This window comes from Xiphias gladius, chromosome 7, assembly GCF_016859285.1.
Source record: "Xiphias gladius isolate SHS-SW01 ecotype Sanya breed wild chromosome 7, ASM1685928v1, whole genome shotgun sequence".
Lineage (NCBI taxonomy): Eukaryota > Metazoa > Chordata > Actinopteri > Istiophoriformes > Xiphiidae > Xiphias > Xiphias gladius.
Genome location: NC_053406.1, coordinates 2,240,346 through 2,258,771, shown reverse-complemented (window position 1 = coordinate 2,258,771; position 18,426 = coordinate 2,240,346). Strand labels below are relative to the sequence as shown.

General features: G+C 39.5%; 1 protein-coding gene across 1 annotated transcript in view; it reads left to right on the top strand.

Moving 5' to 3' along the window:
• sez6b (seizure related 6 homolog b) overlaps window positions 1-18,426 on the top strand; it is a 180,905-nt gene that overhangs the window by 48,836 nt on the left and 113,643 nt on the right. Inside the window, exon 6 of the mRNA XM_040131190.1 lies at window positions 4,985-5,118. Coding sequence (XP_039987124.1) covers window positions 4,985-5,118 — 134 coding nt within the window. The remainder of the gene's footprint in view (window positions 1-4,984; window positions 5,119-18,426) is intronic.

Below are 18,426 nucleotides of genomic sequence, written 5' to 3'. Positions count from 1 at the left end.
TAAGGAAGCACTTCAGCAAAAGTTTACTTTTTAGCTCAGAAAGAGGAAGGGATGAATGTGGTAGAAAAGAAAAAACCCCAAAGGCCACCAGGAAATATTCTGTCCTCAGCTGTCCCATCACAGGGCTGAGCTGCTTAAAAAGGCAGCAAGAGATGCAGAAAACCTTCAAACAAAGTAGGATAGAGTGTATGTATGAGTTTATAGCAATGCTTGTACTTGTACAGTCTCTGCAATAGCGTTACACTGGTTGTGTCATTTGGCATTTCAATAACAGGACTAATACCCCATTTACACCTGGTATTGACGCATAATATGTATATGGATATCTTAAATTGATCAGGAATAACTCATGTTAATGCAGTTATAAACACTTCTTGCAATCTGAATAATTTTGGATCGGCTAGACCACATCTGGAGGTGGTCTGGTCTGCACTGTTGTCAGATCTCAGCTAGGTTTAAATGACATCTGTACAGGTTTCATTTTTATGAAAAAACTTTGTCCACCTGACTCCACCTCTTTCTTGTGCCTCAAGCTGTACATCAAAAAGCTACAGACAAGCTCTAGAGCTCATAGAGCAGTATCTCTACAGGAGGCTCTTGAGGGACTGCTACAGGGCTGTAAAATAAAGGGTGGGTAAAGCCTGCTTTACCTCAGCTTCTCTATCTCAGGCCCATAAGGGCCATGATGATGGAAAGATGGACCTACCAGTCTCTATCTCAAAAACCTAACTTAATTCAAACAAAATATATATTACAGATCAGGGTTTGGAACATAGCAAAAAAAAAAAAAAAACCCAAACTGACTGATGTGGAATTAATTTGTTTAAATAGGTGACAGTTTGACATTGATGGAAATCAGTGTTTTTGTCTTTCTCAAATGATCAGAACTTTTTTCACTTTCACTTTTTTATCTGACCATTTCACTGCTGTGTCCCCAATCCATACTAACTGTTTTAGTAGCATATTAAGACAGCAAGTGAATATAATTGTATTTGGTTGGACTTGGATTATGTCTTAAAAAATTGAGAAATTCAACCTTAACAGTTTTTCTGCCTCTCAAAGTTTATGCACTACATACGGAATATCTCTATCACCTGACTCTTGGGCTGGTTCTGAATCAGTTTCAGTCTCTTCTTTTTCTGTCTCTAATGTTGCATCTTGAGTTTCTCCTTCTCTGTCTCCACTCCCTTCATCCCTTCAGTCGCTCTCTGAAGATATAAAATCTCTTCAACCTAAAACCTGCCCCCTCTTACAAAAATCTGACAGTAGATCAAGCAGTAGTGAAAATGCATGAGGTAGTTGTGGTTTAATAACATAATGCAGGCTGCTGCAGTATTTATAGTCTGCCTACTAGCTTCAGCACGAAAGGTATGTTTATTTTAAGTCCAGCATAGCACTAGTGGATGGCGGGTTGATCGTCACTCCGTGTTAATAGGATTCAGTGGTCCTGACACCAAGGCTGCAGTGTTCCAGTAGAAAACAAAATAAGTGATCCTAAAATTTGCAGAGGAAACCAAGAGAGGTAGCTGAGCTTTAGCACACAAACAGGTGTAAACTCTACGCAAACTGTTAAGAGAGCGCTGTGTGAGTAAGGTGGGTAAATGGGGTTTATGTGTCTTTAGACTCTGCTACAGCCCTGGCTTTCACTTGCAAGAGGAGTCACATGACCAACAGACTAGTCAAGTCAGTTTTATTTATAAAGCTCAAAATCACGAAACCGCCTCACAGGGCTTTACAATGTGTACAGCATATGACACCTGCTATCCTTAGATCTTCTTTTTGGATGGGAATAAAACCCTTTAACTGGAAAAAAGAGGTAGAAATCTCATGAAGAGCAACAGAGGAGGGACCCATCTTCCAAGACAGACAGACATGCAATGGATGTCATGTATACAGAGTAGACAGAAATAAAAACAGTAAAATTAGAATATGAAGAATATTTCTCTTTGCAATATACACCACCTATTGGGTCCAATTCTCGGCTCGCATGGTTTCTCATATCACTACTATGTACCCGTCTACTTGAACTCAATCATACAGGCTTATGTTCCTTCTAAGTCACTGTAATCCTCGTGAACGTCATCTAGCATTGCCATCCCCGCACACAACGCAATCACAGTCCAGAGGGTTGTCATTTGTGGTTCCCTGATGGTGGAACGAGCTACCAAATGCTATCAGAGCAGGCGTGTCCCTCTCTATCTTCAAGAAACTCTTGAACACTCATTTCTTCTGCATGTACCTCCTCTCTAACACCCTAATATGCCAACTAGAACTTACTGTGTACTTTTGGTGAAGTTCTCTACCTGATCTCCTTGCACTTTACCTTTTGAATAGATCTAGCACTTAGCACTTACTTCAAGGTCTCCTACTGTACTGACGCTTTACTGTTGTTCCTCACTTGTAAGTTGCTTTGGATAAAAGCGTCTGTTAAATGAGTAAATATAAATGTATTGTAAATGTAGATACAGACCAGTGACATATTCAAGGTGAATAAATTAACGCAGAAACATAACGAATGCAGATGCTTCCACACAGGTGCACTGCATGGTACAGGTGAGCAGTTAGCATCCTACCAGTTCTGAGGCAGGTGTAAAAATGCTGAGCAGGCCCAGTTGATTCAGATTTTGTATCAAGATGGCAAGAGGAAAAGATCTGAGTGACTTTGAGAGAGGGTTCATTGTTGGGGCATGGATGGAACAAGCTTCAGTCACACAGGCTGCTCAGCTGGCTAGTGTTTCAATGGCAAAAGTCATTAAACTGACATCTGCATTTAGATCTATGGGACCATCAGGAGATAGGGTCAGAAATTCCTTAACTCTTCCTCAGATGACTGAGAATCTAAATCCAGAATGTGATCACATGATATCAGCAAGAACAGTCTATCGACAATTACAAAGAGAGGGATATTATGGTAGGGTTGCGGTGCATAAACCCCTCATTACAAAGATGAGTGCACATTTGAGAGTTTAAACTCTTAGGCACTGGTCGACAGAGATGTGGAAAAAGTGATATGGTCAGATGTGTCATCCTTCACCATAATCTTGACAACTGGGAGAGTGCATGTGTGGTGTACACCAAGATAACCGTACAGGCCTGAATGTTAATTTGCTAACCCCTAAAGTGAGGGGATCCAGTAGCATTTGTTGTGGTTTGGGTCCGCTTGTGCCCTTTGAGGTATGGGTCACTGCAAAGCAATACAAAGTTTTTTATCACCTTTATCCTTTGATGAAACATTTCTATTCTAATGGGATTGGTCTCCTCCAGGATGACAATGCCCTACTCCATGAGGGGTCACTGAGACTTGTAGAATCAATGCCAAGGTGCACTGAAGCTGTTCTGGCAGCATGTGGTGACCCAACACCTTACTTAGACACTTTATGTTGGTTTTGCCTTTAATTTGTCACCCATCTGTACATTACCTTCTAACAATATATGTAATGTTAACCAAGTAGGCAGGCAACTGAAAAGTAATCAGCATATGCGTTCAGCTGTCTCCATTAGTCATGGAACCCTTGCACATCCCAGAAGTGTTGTGAGAGTATCCAGCATGACTTCATTTGACCTAAGACATTCCATGTCTGTTGATGAGTCTACCATCTCTGACTACCTAATTTGCATATTGAAAACTGATCACAATGTGGGCAGATTTGAGATAACCACACGTAGTCTTACCAGGCGTAAATGCAAAGGGATGTATCCAGATACAGATCACAAGTTAATACCAGTTGGAAATTGTGTCTAAACATCCAAATCCCAATTAGTGGCAAAACACACAACAATATAAAAATATTTGTTATAAATAACATGCTGAAATTTTTTCTCTTTTGTTAAAAACCTTATTGCAAGGCATTAAAATTTAATTTTGTCTTCAGGATGGTAAGAAACAACAGATCCATGAATCACAGTCAGGCTCATACTCTGGAATTAGGCTCAGCTACTTTTTATACTTAGTAGATATTTTGTATCTAAGTATAGCCCAATAAGTAAGTAAGCCCTTAATAAAACTTACATATATCAGTGCCTTCCAGAATGGCACATAATGGTCATTAGAACAACTAAAGTTAGATGGTTAAGGTTAGGGGAAGATCATGGCCATGATATATAGAAACTAACAGCTTTTGGTGGTTTAATTTTGTCTTCAGCATGGTAAGAAACAACAGATCCATGAATCACAGTCAGGCTCATACTCTGGAATTAGGCTCAGCTACTTTTTATACGAAGTAGATATTTTGGCTTAAGTATAGCCCAATAAGTAAGTAAGCCCTTGATAAAACTTACATATATCAGTGCCTTCCAGAATGGCACATAATGGTCATTAGAACAACTAAAGTTAGATGGTTAAGGTTAGGGAAAGATCATGGCCATAATATATAGAAACTAACAGCTTTTGGTGGTTTAATTTTGTCTTCAGCATGGTAATAAACAACAGATCCATGAATCACAGTCAGGCTCATACTCTGGAATTAGGCTCAGCTACTTTTTATACGAAGTAGATATTTTGGCTTAAGTATAGCCCAATAAGTAAGTAAGCCCTTAATAAACCTAACATATATCAGTGCCTTCCAGAATGGCACATAATGGTCATTAGAACAACTAAAGTTAGATGGTTAAGGTTAGGGGAAGATCATGGTCATGATATATAGAAACTAACAGCTTTTGGTGGTTTTTGGTGTCCCATGGTCTCAGTGCTGTTTCAGGAAGCTTTCATTGTTGCCATGAATACAATTCTGAAAGAAAAAGCTCCAGCCAAAAAATCCCACCAGTGCCACTTTCCTTGCACAGATTAGAATGTTAGTGTAAAATTTTAATTTTAAACTGTTGAATATGTACTAGGAATAGACTATAAAAGTGTGTGTGTGTGTGTGGGTGCGTGTGTGTGTGTGTGTGTGTGTGTGTGTGTGTGTGTGAGTGAGTTTGTGTGCACATGTGCGTCCTCGCTGCTTCCATCAGAATCATTTCCATGCGGCTGTGTTTGTCCCTGCAGCTCCCTGCCAGCTGAACCTGACTGGGCCAGAAGGATACATAGAGGCTCCACCACAGTCCAGCTCTGCCTTTCACTCTACTGTGGACTGCAGCTACACGATCACTGTTTATATGGGCTATGGAGTGGAGGTCCAGGTAAGAACCTGACTAACATCCATCCATCAAGTACATTGTTTTCCTGATACTTACCAGCAAGCCTGATGTCATGGATAATTCATATGGATTATACTTACAACTGTTACACATTTTCATTACTATATGAATGGAAAATTGCGTAACGCTTAGATTATAGCCCACAATTTACAGCGTAATTACACTGAATTAACAGTGTACATTTTTGTACCTATACACTAAGTACCTATACATATTTGTAAGTATAAGGGAAAAAGAAGCAAAGTTTAGGGAATAAGGAGGTAACAATCTGGGAACTAAAAAGTATTTTCTAACTAAGGGGTATCGATTCTAATATTACATGGTACGTATGACCTACTATACTAAGAAACAATCTTGCACTTAGGAGGAACTTAGTGATAACTTATACTTTAAACATTTTTAACTACTGGGTACCTATTTCAATGTTACAGGATACAGGATGACCATTGTGTAAAATTGTGCACAGTGTGGTCTCAACCATGGCAGTTCTATTCATCAAAGCAAGTCATACGCTGACACAATTTCAAATTCGCTTAAACGAAATCATTCAATCTGACCTTAACCTGAAAAAAGGCAACAATAAGCCTGCCAATATTGTAAAATTTTAGTATTGAAATTCGTTGTATCTATGTTAAAAGCTAAAACACAATTGAGTAAATATGACCACTAGACAATTGTTTGGCAACCCTTGGGGTGTGAACCAGTACTGGGCCACAGAATATTTGCCATAAGGTTGCAAAAAAATGATATGATTTGGCAAAAAAAGTAAAATAAAACAAAACCAAATACTGATATAACTTGATATATTATTTTAGTTTACTTTGGCGCTGTTTACTGTGCTACTTAGAAGATGAGCTTAAAAATGAGCTTTGCTTCGAATTTTAATACACTGATACTTTGTATTTCATGAATTTAACAAAAAGAAAAAAAAAAAAAACAGTAATCATGTCATGTGCAAAACTGGAAAAGGATGGCAGGAAAATGATCCAATCTAGACCTCAAAATCCACCATGAACTACTTCAAGAACCGCAAACTGAAGGTTTTGGAACTGACTAAAAATATCTCAGAAGTTTAAGTGATCTGCAAGTGAGTGAAAATTCCTAAATCAAGAGTAGAAAGTTGGCTCCAAAAAGGATTTGCAAGCAGTGATATCTTTACTGACTTGCTAACTACTAAGTTTTGCACATGCCCCAGGTACTGTTTAAATGTTTTGTATTTTTTAAGTCCATGAAATAAAAAGAAACATCGAATTAACAGTGCAATTTGAAGAAAAGCTAAAAGCTTTTTCACACAGTGAGTAGTTGCTTCAGCCGCCTCCATTGTTTTCAATTTAAATACTGTGGCAGTGGCAAGTTGGGGCTGCTGCTGTCGAGAAAACGTGCACGGATCTGTGCCACTGATGTCGAAGTTCATGATGGTTCTATATTTTCAACTTGCCACAGCAGCTCACTGCGTGACCAAGGCAACCACAGAAACAACGACAGGGAAATGATACAGAAGGTGATTTTACAGGTACTGAGTTATATGAATGAAACACATCATTTACCAGGAGAGAAACGGTGTTGGAGCAACATCGGCCTCAAAGTCTGATTACAAACAATGTTTATGGTATTAGTTAGAAAAACTTGAATGACCTTGCGTCATATTGCCAGCCATTTCCCAAATTTTAAACAACAATCCACTGCGCTTAGCTGCGTCATGAAATTATATTAGGTGGGTAGTGGATAGCAGTCGTCTGTGGTGTACATTCTGGTAGGATCAGACACTGTGTCCCTGTGCATCAAATAGCTCTGGACAAACTCTGACATTGTCCATTTGTGTACAAATCATTGTCCCTGTTTAAACTGTTAAAACACTGAGCATGGTGTTGGCCTCTTTTCAGATGGATGGCGTCAATTAGCATTTTAATTTTTCATCAACAATACAGTAGTTCTCCAGCCATCTCTGGGCCAGCAGTGCAGAGATATACAGTTCATATAACAGCTGCTCTGAAAGGAAAGTAATTCACTGTTCACTTTTAAAATACAGCTCCATTATGTCTCCTCTCCCTTCTACTATATGTCTGGAATTTATAAGAGGATTTCTCCAGAAATACTTTATAGATAGATCTGGAACTTGAAAAGTGCTTTTATAGTCCAATCAATTCTGAAATACCAGCTTATGTGTCCTCGAATGTGAGAAGATAAAAAGGCTTTGGCTTATGAAGTCAATATGGACATTTTCCTCCTGTTGAGATTATTATTTGTCGGTCAGAGGATTGCATTCCATGAAGTTATAAGTGGATCAATCATAAAAACCCTTCTGCATTCACATTGTAAATTATCGGTAGATCTCATCTTTGACACTGGCTATTGAAACTTACTCATCAGTTGGTCTTTGTCTGTGATAAGAAAAAGGTTTGCCTCTATGGATTTCGGATTTTGATAGTGGTGTTGATGTTCAGCAGAGCCACTAGATCATTGTTCACATCCTCTGAAGGAACTAAACTGATACGAAAGCATGCTTACAAGCTGATGGCATCACAATGCTAATATCACTAAAAGCAGGGCCGGAATTTTTCATTGTTTAACCATTCACCAAATGGCTGCTCTGTTTGCTTGTATGTTAACAATCTACCATTCAACAACTTGTTTAGATTTTAAACAGAGGTAAATTTAACTTTTTGAGACTTGTTCATATGTTGAATCTAAATCCTAACTCTGATGGTGTGTCTACACAGAAAGAGTTTAAGCCACATTTTTTAGTTGTCTGTCTCGTGCATTCAAGACAGGTCAGATTTGAATCAATCAAGCTGTCTACACAGGCCGTGTAATGGCTTGTGCTTCACTTGTGCTATATGCCCATAAACACTATGCCCTCTGTTTAGGCTCAGTGTAAGACCCTTCCAAATGGCAATTCAACATACTGTACATATTTGGAATGTATTAACCCTTTCCATATCTGGTGTATATGTTATCAAATCGCAAACCACCACTACTATTTTGAGAAGGATGAGTGTCTTCTACCACCTTTAGAAGGTCAGAAGTTGGCGCTTCAGAATATGTAAACAAAACGTGTAGTGTAGAGCATGCGTCAGTAGTAATGACTTGAATTTAAGCCTGTCTTGTCTTTGTAGCAATTCCAAATAAATCACAATATGAGAAAAAGAACTGCTACAGCCCAGGGGGAAATCCGAAATCAAACTTCAGGATTTACAGCCACCAAGGCAAAAGTCTACATTTTCGATGTGCATTTTCATCAAAAGAAGGTGTTTATAATGTTGCAAATGATTAAAAATTTGTGCTTTACTGTCATCTATAAATATTGTAGCCTGTGTATTTCCAATTCATGAACACCTTAATGAGGAACACAAAGGTTTCTGCCATATGCTGATTAAACTGGTGTACTTACTCAAACTAAGTTCAAACCTCATGATAGCACACAGTGGGATGTTTCCAAAGAGTGGTCACATGACCCTGCAGCTCCAATCGTTGTCAGTTTCCCAGCATGCATAACACAGAAGTCTGTGCTGCTTGTTGTCAGGCCTGTGAAGCGATTCTAGCGAAGTGGCCAAGTTGTCTGTTTCTATGGTTGTTGTATAATAAAAAATACTCCATTTTGTGGTTAAAGTTAAATATCTGATTAAAGTTTTGTGTGCAAAAAGAGTCAGTAGTTATGGAAATCAAGAAATTTAACAGTTAGATTATTGGTCAGGAGGCAGAAAAGCGCTTTAGCCCTTCTGGCTTTCAAAATGGCTAAAATGGAAAGGCTGCCTAGTACTAGTCTGACTATACTACTCTGTTGTAAGGGTGTTATTCGCTCTCCAATTTAGGATGTAGTTTAGGTGAAAGTAAACATTTCAATTTTTTAATGGAGTTTTGCAAATTTCACTCTGGCCAGGTGATAGGAAAAGGGACACTTACTGTATTTCAAATTCTCCCAAGTGTCCTTCATCAATAGAGCCCAAGGTTTTCATTTTGACACTGCAGTTGTTGAGCTATTGCTGATTGAGGTTAGGTCTGTTTTTTCAGGCAGAAATTCCAAGTGAAGGGTTATTTTTATTTGTTTTTATATATTATCTTACTAGACTAAAAGAAAGCAGCTTACGGTGCTTATTAAACTCAGGTGCTTGTACTAAATGGAGAGGTTATTCTGCAAAGAATGCACCCAAAGATATATTGTTGTCTATATGTGAAAAACAACCCCTTATATGGAAACGGCATGACAATTTGAAAAACTGTCCTTGGGTGCTGTGTAGTGTCTCGTCTTTTTCTACCTCTTTTTTCTACGGATAAGTCGTTAAATAGGGAGAGTCAATCATGTCCAGAGTGAAATGTCCGTACGAGGGAGGCACATATCTGAGGAGTGACGGAGGTCTCAGCCAATAAGAAGATGACTGTGCCGACAATGTTATTTACTATGTTTAAACCTAATATCTGCTGGACCAGGGAGAGAATAGTCACTCAGACTTCGTGAACTGATGTGAATGCCGTATGCTTGTCAGGGATGCATAGCCTGGTCCAGAGCTCTGCAAGCAACCTCAATCTTTAAGACACTGCTGTATTTTAATAAATAGATGTGAATTTAACTTTTTGCGTCCTGCATACTTCACTAAACGAATGCGCGAGTCCTGATGTTTTGAAGGATGGACTCAACACAAGAAATAGCTTAGGGTTTCAGGGGTTAAAGAAAAAATGAACAAGGGTCAACATTAACTTTTCCATCAAAGCAAACTGCTTAAACAGAAGCATGAATTCTCTGCATATATTGGTGGTGGCTATGGTAGCCTGGGTAGGTCTGCTTTATCCACACTGTTCCACACCAAACCATGATGTCATCCAATTCCACTTCAGCCTCGCAGCAGGGGACAGCAACAGCGAACCATTGCTGCTGTGATGCTGCTAGGTAGCAGGGCCGACCAAGGCCAACCGGTGCTGGTTTCCTCCCCTGTCCTCAGCAGCTCAACTGTGCTGGATTCTAGAGAAAAATCTGTTTGTACAGTCTCTCAGTATTCAGCTCTCCCTACTTTTCTACCCGAATCTCTGCAGTTTGGAGTTTACTCTCATCCCTGTGTTCCTGTTTGTACTTTAAGATATCAGACATAATTTGCTGTTTACTAATCGCTTTCAGCTGTATCTGAGCTATGTTAAGTTACTGCTAGTGCAAACCGAACCTGCTGTGGCCTCTTCCCACTAAAAGCTTTCCACTGGCAAAGTGGTGGGATGCTTTTATTATGAAGAAGTTATAGGAAATGCAATGTGTATGTCATCAAGTCAGTAGAACTTCATTAGTGGTACAGGTAAACTACCTTGCGGCTCGGTGCAGTGGAAAAACACTCTCAAACTGATCTCTCAGTTTGAAATAAAAACATGGTTGAAAAAAAAAAAACTAATAAGCAACTGCTAGATCCTCAACAAAAGCTGCAAAAAAATCAACTCACACACACTAACGTGATTTACACAAACAAATGCAAAATTGTGAATCTACATTCAATAATCTGTTATCACCAAGTGAAAAGATGTTTTTAGAATTTTTTTGTAAATGTATTAAAAATCAAAAACTGAAATCTATCATTTACAAAAGTATGCAGACACTGTGCTGTGGCACTCCAAATTGTGGTCAGGTGCATCCTCAACTGCAATAAATTTGTTGCGAAGCATAGCTCAGGGCAAGGGTACAAAACCGTTTCTAAAACTTTGAATGTTCCCAGGAGCACAGTGGCCTCAATGATTGTGAAATGGAAGAAGTTTGGAATAACCAGGTCTCTTCCCAGAGTTGGCCACCTGGATGAACTGAGTAACTCGGCAAGAAGGGCTTTGGTCAGGGAGGAGACCAAAAACCAAACGGTCACTCTAACAGAGCCTCAGGAGTCCTCTGCAGAGATGGGAGAACCTGTCAGAAGGACGACCAACTCAGCAGCCCTCCATCAATCAGGCCTTTATGATGTGGCATGATGGAAGCCACGTTGAGTAAAAGACATTTGACAGCCTGCTTGGAGTTTGCAAAACAGCATTTAAAGGACTCTGGCAGCATAAGGAAGGATTCTCTGGTCTGATGAGACAAAAAATATATCTTTGTGCAGAACTCCAAACACCATGTCTGGTGAACACCGGGCCCTAATCATCACCTGGCTAATACCATTCCTCCACTGAAGCATTGTCCTTGAAGAAAACCTGCTCCACAGTGCACATGACTGTCACAGTTCATTCATGCATTCATTTATTCTCTGCATGCCTTAGCCATATTTCTAACTCTCCTATCATTTCAGACCCTGACATGAACTCCTACACTGTAGTAACCTTGGCTTTCCCACCTGTCAGCCCCCTCACTCTCCCTACCCACCTACTCATCTGATCCCAATTTCCCCAGCTTTTAATGTTTATACCAGCCCATTTCCACTCATTCCCAGCCAGATTGTCTGTTGTGCTTTCCACACCGTAGCTTTCCAGCCTTCTTACATGTTTTGCGTGTTTTTGACCACCTACCTGTTTTCTATCTACCTGACCACCTACCCACTGTTTTCCTTTGTCTGCTCCTGCCTGCCGGACCTTAGTAAAGGTAAACTGTTTTGAACTTTTACCAGTGCCTCCGGGTCGTGCTGTTGAGTCCTCCTTAACCTGAGCCATGATAAATGACATGTTCACCTTTCAGACAGTTCACCTTTCAGCATTCAGCGTGTAGAGACTTACCCAAGAAGACTCAAAGATGCAATTGCTGCCAAAGAGACTTATACAAAGTACTGAATAAAATGTCTGATTACTTTTGTAAATGAGGGATTTCAGTATTAAATTTTTATGAAGTTGCGAAAATTTCTAAAAACACGTTTTCACTTTGTCAATGTGAGTTATTGAGCATAGGCTGATGGGCAAAAATGGCAGTTTTGCCTATTTAAATTGAAATCTACATCACAAAGTGTGCAAAAAGTGAAGGGGTCTGAAAACTAAGCCACTTACCAAGGAATGGCACATACTAGCATACAGCTGTTATGGAAGTGCACTGTAGATGTCCGATGTCACCTCCACAAATGTGTTTGGCCTGTAGACAATGGCAGATGCTCCAAATGATTACAGCCACTCTATCCACTCTAGGGGATTCAGTGTCGTTTTGAAGTGTCTGACCTTTTTCGGGAGGCTTGTGTGGTGATTTAAGTAGCGCCCTTGTCTGCACCTGAAAACTTACTCATTCACATGATTAACTCCAAGAGCTTTGCTTCCTGCTGCTCATAAAATATACAATGGCTATTACGCCGCTGAACCTCCAGATGCCTGACCTAATATATTTAGGATAAAAAATGAATATGTGGCTGCAAATCATTGTCAATGATGTCTCCCAGCTGCTTCCTGTCACTGATGTGAAGAGCAAAGGACAGGAAAAGAAAGGAAGGAAAAACAGTGTCAGAGAACCAGAAAGCAAAAGGAAGGGAGAATTGGGGAGGCCAAATAGAAGAAAATGAAAAGACATGAGCACAAGAGTGTAGAGGTTTGTTTTCAGAGAAAAACCTGAAACTGTGAAGAGAGGGGATTTTGTCCAGAAGATCGAGGATCTGAAAGTGCCTTCCTCATACGGACTGGTAGCTTTTGATGTATGTGAGCTGTTTACCAGCATCTGCACTGATGAATTAGAGATGACCAATAAACAGTGCCTAAGACAGAACCTCAGCTGGCAAGATAGAACCAACATTCACTTGGCTTAGATCATCCAACTCCTACAGATGTGCCTATACACTGCTTATGTCATGTACAAGGGGAGTTTCTAAAAGCAAATAAAAAGTCATAGGGTCATCTTCTCCCCAGTTATAGTTGTACAAACTTGAACATAGAACATTTTGTACAGATTACCCTTGTGTCTGAAGAGCTTCCTGTCCTGCTGCATTTAGGGCCAACCTGACACTGTCAGACAGCCTGTGTGGAGCCTGAGAGATTAAATCTGGGGCAAAAAGGGGCTGATAAAGCCTACTGCCATGCACACAGTAACAACGGAAAGCAACCAAGTTGAGACTATCGGCATTTTATTAATTCAGTGACAGCTAGACAGTATAAGAGACACTCTTTAGAGAGATTTTAGTGAGTAAACCAAACTGTACAGATATAAGATTTTGAAAACATGGGTGACATGTCCCCTAGGTTGGTGCTGAAGTTAGAATCCCAGCCAATATCTCGAACATCTTGATTCCGATTGGTCGGGTGTTGTGCTCACTGACAGCTGTATTTGCCGAATGGAGAGACAGTCCACCAATCACAGCATTAAAGGGGAAATTAGGTGCATCATCTTCCTATGTAGTTAGTTGACTACCTTGCTACATTCATGAAAAAAAGCAACAGAACAATGGCCACAAAAAAGGTGTCTGAGATAGATGCAGCTGTATCGGTTGTGACAGGTAGTTGTAAGTTGACTTGCAGAAATAACAACTGTTAAATCCATCTATTTCTTCAATCACTGTGAAACATGTTACATCCTTAAAACCAGGCCCCGTACCCCAGGAATCAGGTATATTGGACGATTCTTCAACACACCCTTTACACCCAGTAGCAAAGTTAAGTGCCATTGCAGGGAGTGGTGTGCCCCTTATGTAACGAGGCAGAAAGTAAGGGTATAGAAGTCAGGGATAATGTTTGCTTTTATAATACCTGAACCATAATTTTTCTCAGTGTTTCCCAAGTGATTTAGTTGTCTAAACCTAGCCATATAATTTAACTTCAGTTTATACGCAATAACCGTGATCTTTCTCTAACCTTAACCATACCATATTTACTGTCATGGCACAGGTAGTACTGGAGAAATTGTTTGTTGTTGCACTAGGGAGACTAAGTAATTCTAAATCTAATGGCTATACAGGTCACAAGATGATTGCTTTGCTTGCAGACTTCCACAAAAAAAAAATGGGTGCCTTCCTCAAAGTGAGCTTGACTCATCCCCAGCACTTACTTCACTTGTCTCCCGCAGTTTTGACTCAGTCACTGTGTGGTGGGAGCAGGGCCCAGCATCCTCTGGACCATTTCCATACAATGCACTGATGGCGCAGAGCTCAGTGTTGGTTCCAGGTCATTTAGGGTAACAAATAGATGCAGATCATAACTAAACCTAAACTAATCTTGGGTTTTGCAGAATCTGCCAATATCAACATTCCTGTCTGGTGATAGGGTTGAGCAACTATTAGGTCCCGCAACTTTCATGTTGGTCAGTTGGCTGGATACATTACTCAATACTGACTGATTTGGGCAAAATAAAAGAGGAGAGAAAAAGAAAGCAAACCAAAAGAAGAGGAGTGCATTAGGAGCCAATGAGGAGGAAGGCGAGAGCAGAATGAAGACGAGAGGAGGATAGAGCGGGAAAGAAAAGATAAGTAAAGCAGAGGAGAAGAGAAAAAGAGGAGGTGATAAGCAGAATAACACCTTAGATAAAATAAATGCAGTTCTCTTTCATCTCCTGTTTACTTTCATTATCAAAAGTGACTGCAGTGTCCAGATGTGACTGAGCTGCAGTGGTTAATTAATTGCTCATGGATTATCTGTCTCTTCTTTTGTTTGTGTACAAGCATCTTTAAATATGCCTTGATTAAAAGGTCTATCAGCTTCTATTACCTAAATTGAAAGGGTTCCCTCCCTGGAGAGACAGACTTAAATGTGGAATTCAAATAATATTGAACATGCATCAAAGATGTCAGGTGGATCTGGAAGGTCAGCCTGAGCTTTTTATACACTAAGATTGGGCTTCTAATTTGTCTTATCAGGAAATCACACTCATTAATCTACTTCAGAGGTCTTTATTAGCCCCGGTGAATAACAGCTACCTAATTTAATTGTCTTTTTGTACAAGATAAGCCAGATTTTACCCTGATGCCAGACATTGATAAGAGGGATTACTGAGTTGAGTTTGGACCCTTTTACCCTATAAGATCCCCAAAACATGCAGCAAGAGCAGTACAGTAAAGCTCCAATACCTCCCACTGAGGTGAATTGTGGAATTACAGACAGCAGAGATGACCATCCAAGTCTGAGGTCCAAGGTTACTTCTGAAAACCAAAAATGTCAGTTTTATTTACATGGTTCCAATCAGCTTTACCTGTGAACAGTGATCAGTACCTGTTGCAGTTTGTTGATGGCTGTTTTTTATTTCAGAAATTGAAATACTTTTTGTTTTGGTGATTCTAATGTATAAAATATCTGAATATTTCATTCTCTTGAGACTTCTTCTGTTCTCCCATAATAATACAACATTTTGTATGGGGCATCTTGGCTGCTGAGTTGGTTGGCTTCCATTCTTTTCATGGTCATTTTACTAGGAACAGCCACGAGGTTGTACCAAATAATCTGCCTTTACACACAAACAAGCAAAAAGCAGAGTTGCTGCTGTACAGTGAGGGCAAAAGCTTAGGGCGCGGGATGCTGTCAGGGCACACAATGGCAAGAGGTAGTAACTGATAAAAAATAAATACTAACGCACTGATGCATGCAGAAACAGAAACACCCTGCATCATTTCTGTGGATTCTGTTCAGTTTTTCCTTCTGCTCAGAACCAACTCAATGGCACACTTGCCCCTCTCCAAAATCTTTATGCACAGTTGGCACAGCATTGAGACATTCATTAATTATTAATATCTTTTGATGAGACATTGTAATTTAATATTAACTGACCTTGTGCGTTTTTCAAAACAGTAACTGGCAAATCTCCAAAACCTATTTTGTACTTGTTTCTTTAAGATAAAAGGGCTGTTTCATTTTTATTGTTTTTTTCCATTGGATAAATAAGGACTGATATTTTGCAAATTCGCTCATATATTTTTATTGTACTCAAAAACATAAATATGTGTTTTCAAATTTGCAGAGGAAGAGAAGAACCGCAGTGTTGAAATCAATTTGCCTGTAACCTCACTGTTTGAAAAAACTTAGCCTTATGCCTGCAGCACATGACTGCGGTTGAAGGAAATTTATGTTGAGCTGTTGGGAGAAAACAAAAAAAAAGAAGGGCTCCTGTGTCAGAGTCCCACAGTTTGTTGACCCATCACTCCCACCTCAAACTCCTCCAAATAAGGTTTTCAAGGGTATATAACAATGTCAAAGTCGTTCCCCCTTTGTTCCTGGCAGAAAGGAGTCATGAGTCACATGGCTACTAGAGCTCAATGTCAGGGCAACGTTGTTTAGGCCTTTGATCAAACAACTGGCGCTTGCATTTTTCTTGAGGAGCTGAGTCTCAAAGAAGTTATAATGTCGTCAGAGCTGAGGCCCAAACGTCTTGTAGAAATAATGAGTTGTATTTAATGTAGTATTAACAGTAATAAATGCAGTGATAGATTTTCTGGCAGTTATTATGGTGGATGCCTGTAATGATCTGCCCCTTGAGTGACTTCATACGGACTCTGTGCTTCCTGTTTTATTTTGTTATCTCTTACCTTTTGTGTGTTTGGTTGTTTTACCATCAGTCTTTGTGCCCCCCCCCCCCCCCCTTACCTGCCCCGCCCCAATTAGTCTCACCTGTTCCCTATTACCCTTGCCTCCCTTGCATATTTAAGTCTCTGTATTTCCCCTCACTCTTTGCCAGTTTGTCTCTTTCGATTCTTGTGCTTGTTCCTGAGTTTTTCTATGTGTTTTGCTTCCTGGGTTTTGATTTCCTGCTTGCCTGTCTGCCTGAACGTCAGTTTTTTTTCCATCCGTCTGCATGTAAGCCTGTTTTCTTGTATTAAAAAACAACTTTGCATCAGCCTGCTTGGGCCCTCTATCCTGTTTCCCTGCAAACATGACAATGCCTACTGTATTGTCTACTGTAAGATCTAGTCAGAGAGAACCCTGTTTTTATTTATTTATTCATTTTTTTATTTTAAGATACTATGTATTAGCAGTGGGGTATCATTTTGACAGTTAAATTCCAAGTATTTTCTTTGTTCTTATGCAGTCCCCCTTCTTGACTGTCCAAAGGAACCAACATGTTTCTGTTTTTATCAGCTCTGTAATATACTGCAGATCTGGACAGGCTGTCTGCTGAAATGCATTAGTAAGAAGGTCATTTTTTAATACTAGTAAATTCCATTGCAAATGCCTTAGAAACTTCACTGTGCACGTCTTGAGGTTGTGATGTGCTGAACTAATAGTGTGTGAATCTGGGTTGGGATCGTACACAGAATATGTTAAAAGTGCTGTCGGCAAAGAAGAAAAGAGAGTTCATCACCCCAGTGAGGCAGCCCTGGGTGAGCTTTGTTCAATCCCCTCTCCTTCACCTGGCCAAGCTCCCAAGAAATGCAAAGGAGCTCTGGGGTTGCAATTCTTATCTTAGGACATAAGACCTACATAACATCTGATAGATGAGACATGCACTGAGACTGTGAGAGAGAACCATTTCAAACATTTTTTTCCACTTCTAGATTATGAGGACTTGTCTGTACAGATGCACCATCTCTTATAAGGATGAAGAAGTTCTGTCTTGAAGTGTTCATTCAGAATCCTGCAGTATTGGTCTTTATTGCAGAAACCTATAAAAAATTAACAATATGAGGATGATTTTGAGATACTGGATGATTTTTTTTTTTTTTTCATTAAATGAATAACTGTAGTTTTGAGTCTTTCTATTTACGTGACCCATCCCTCATGGAATTATTCATACATATTAACAAAAACCAATCAAATATTCCACTATGTAAACCCACCAGCATCTAACAGCACAACACATTAACATCATCCAAATATGAAAAAACCTACACATAGTTTGCAAGGAGATAACCAACAATGGAAAATGAAATATATATATATATATATATATATATATATATATATATATATATATATATATATATATACATATTATGAGAACAGCCCCAAAAGCACAAACATTATATACAATTACATTGAAAACTATAATCTACATATGCATCCATTAATGTTGAACGCTGTATATCTGATCCAGTTTATAAATAAATAGTGTTTACTGATGGAGCCTATTCAGCCACATAGTCTAGGTTTAAGAGTCCTTAATTGACTTTTTGCATACTTAGTACATATTCTGCTCTTTACTTTCCCTTGTCCTCTGGCATCAGTTTTGAGGGTGCTGAAGGATATTTTTGGTTTCTTACATCTTGGGTCTTACTTTTGTTATTTCGATCATAATTTTTACCAGTTATAATATTGTGCTTACCAAAATTGCTTAGACCTGGGAACATGGTGATGCCCATTTCATGGTTTCCTTCAGATGCAACAGAGAAGTTTAGCATTATTTGAGTACATTTAGAGGAAGCAGGTGGTATAAGCTTTGCGTCTCCCATACCCTAAAATCAACTGGCTGCCGGTCACAGTTCTCGGAGTCACTTGTCTCACTTGTCCTTT